Source organism: Saprolegnia diclina (assembly GCF_000281045.1).
Source record: "Saprolegnia diclina VS20 unplaced genomic scaffold supercont1.114, whole genome shotgun sequence".
Lineage (NCBI taxonomy): Eukaryota > Oomycota > Saprolegniomycetes > Saprolegniales > Saprolegniaceae > Saprolegnia > Saprolegnia diclina.
In genome coordinates this window covers 81,786-83,029 of record NW_008246181.1, presented here as the reverse complement: position 1 = coordinate 83,029, position 1,244 = coordinate 81,786, and the positions used below count along the sequence as shown (strand labels likewise).

General features: G+C 56.7%; 1 protein-coding gene across 1 annotated transcript; it reads left to right on the top strand.

Annotated features, from left to right (window-relative positions):
* On the top strand, window positions 1-707 carry SDRG_16129 (hypothetical protein). The gene is made up of 5 exons (XM_008622326.1): window positions 1-36; window positions 88-182; window positions 223-304; window positions 357-423; window positions 469-707. Exons 1-5 carry the CDS (start codon window positions 8-10, stop codon window positions 658-660), a joined length of 465 nt encoding a protein of 154 aa, XP_008620548.1. The 5' UTR covers window positions 1-7; the 3' UTR covers window positions 661-707.
* The last annotated feature ends 537 nt before the right edge of the window (window positions 708-1,244 follow it).

Below are 1,244 nucleotides of genomic sequence, written 5' to 3'. Positions count from 1 at the left end.
GTGCGACATGGATTTGGGCCCGACGCCCCACTACGTGTGAGCCCGAATTGGAGCTCGACAGTGGCTGAAGTAATGACTCGACTCCAGGTTTGACCGAACGCTCGACGCCCTCTTGCAAAAGATGATGCCCGAGCTTGAAGCCTTGGACGCTGCCCTCGAAGCTGTTTTTTATGCAGAGCACGGTACACTTGACGCTCTCGATCGCGCTGCAACAAGTACCAGGGTTCTCCAAGCAGGAGAGTCCCCGGCGCTCGAGTTCTCCGTCCACGTTGGGCATGGCGATACACGTTGTGCCCGATACAGAGTGCAAACATTGTAGCTTTGTGAACGTCGTCGATTCAGTCGACTTGCGCTAGAGCGGACGAACGCGATCAGTTACCAGGGCTCCACCATGCGCAGCTCAAGCTTCCCGGCCACGCAACGGTCCCTGCTCGGCTCCTTTCGACACGAGTACGAAACATGACGTAGGTCGCCGACGTTCTAAAGCTCATTCGAGACCAGACGCACGAAGAAGGGCGGATTGAACTCGTGTGCCACCGCGCCGTCCTGTCGCCAGACGCCATGTTGACGTCGGTTAAGCGAAAATTGTGGCCCGAGTCGTCCAGAATGGTCTGGCGCTACCGCAAAGACCGCAAAGAAGCCACCGACCACAACTCTTGATATGGATGTCCCTCCGCTAATGCCAGCCACCACTTTTTCTATTCGCATGCAGGGCAACATGTGGTCGATATGGAGGAAACAGTCGGACGACATATGTGTACTGGAAACAATTCATGCAGGGGCACCAGTTCTGATCCGCCACCTGGGCGTTGGCGACGTCTTTCACGTAGCGCTTGCTGATGTAGCCTCTGCAGCTGAGCTCCGACTACCCGACGCCATCTTACGCAAGTGCGCCGACTTCGTCTACCAAGTGATGTTCCGCGCGGTCAAATTCCGCGCTCATTTGCACTGGCTCCTTACAGCCGACCAAGGGTGCCTCTTCTGCTCTGAGCAAGAGTCGTGCTGCCACTTGGACAATGGCCCTCAAGGCGGCGCTTGTCGCTCAACTGCACTTGCACGACAGCTTCGCTTAAGAGCCCGAGCAGCCTGCTCTACGTCGGCTTCTCCAGCTCCTCGCCCAGCATGACTGTTCGCGCCAGCACCTTGTCCCGTGCATCGCGCTCCCGCCTCCACCTGCCTAGATCAAGTTCCTCAACCAAGTGTACAGAGCAAACAGAGTATGGTAATTTACTCAGCGTAAATTT

What these genes read in the sequence shown, in the direction of transcription:
- SDRG_16129 (XM_008622326.1), top strand. Translation starts at nt 8, where the DNA reads ATGGATTTGGGCCCGACGCCCCACTACGT. An exon ending in GGCCCGACGCCCCACTACGT is followed by an intron (nt 37 to 87) that starts GTGAGCCCGAAT and finishes ACTCGACTCCAG; the next exon opens with GTTTGACCGAACGCTCGACG. An exon ending in TGTTTTTTATGCAGAGCACG is followed by an intron (nt 183 to 222) that starts GTACACTTGACG and finishes AACAAGTACCAG; the next exon opens with GGTTCTCCAAGCAGGAGAGT.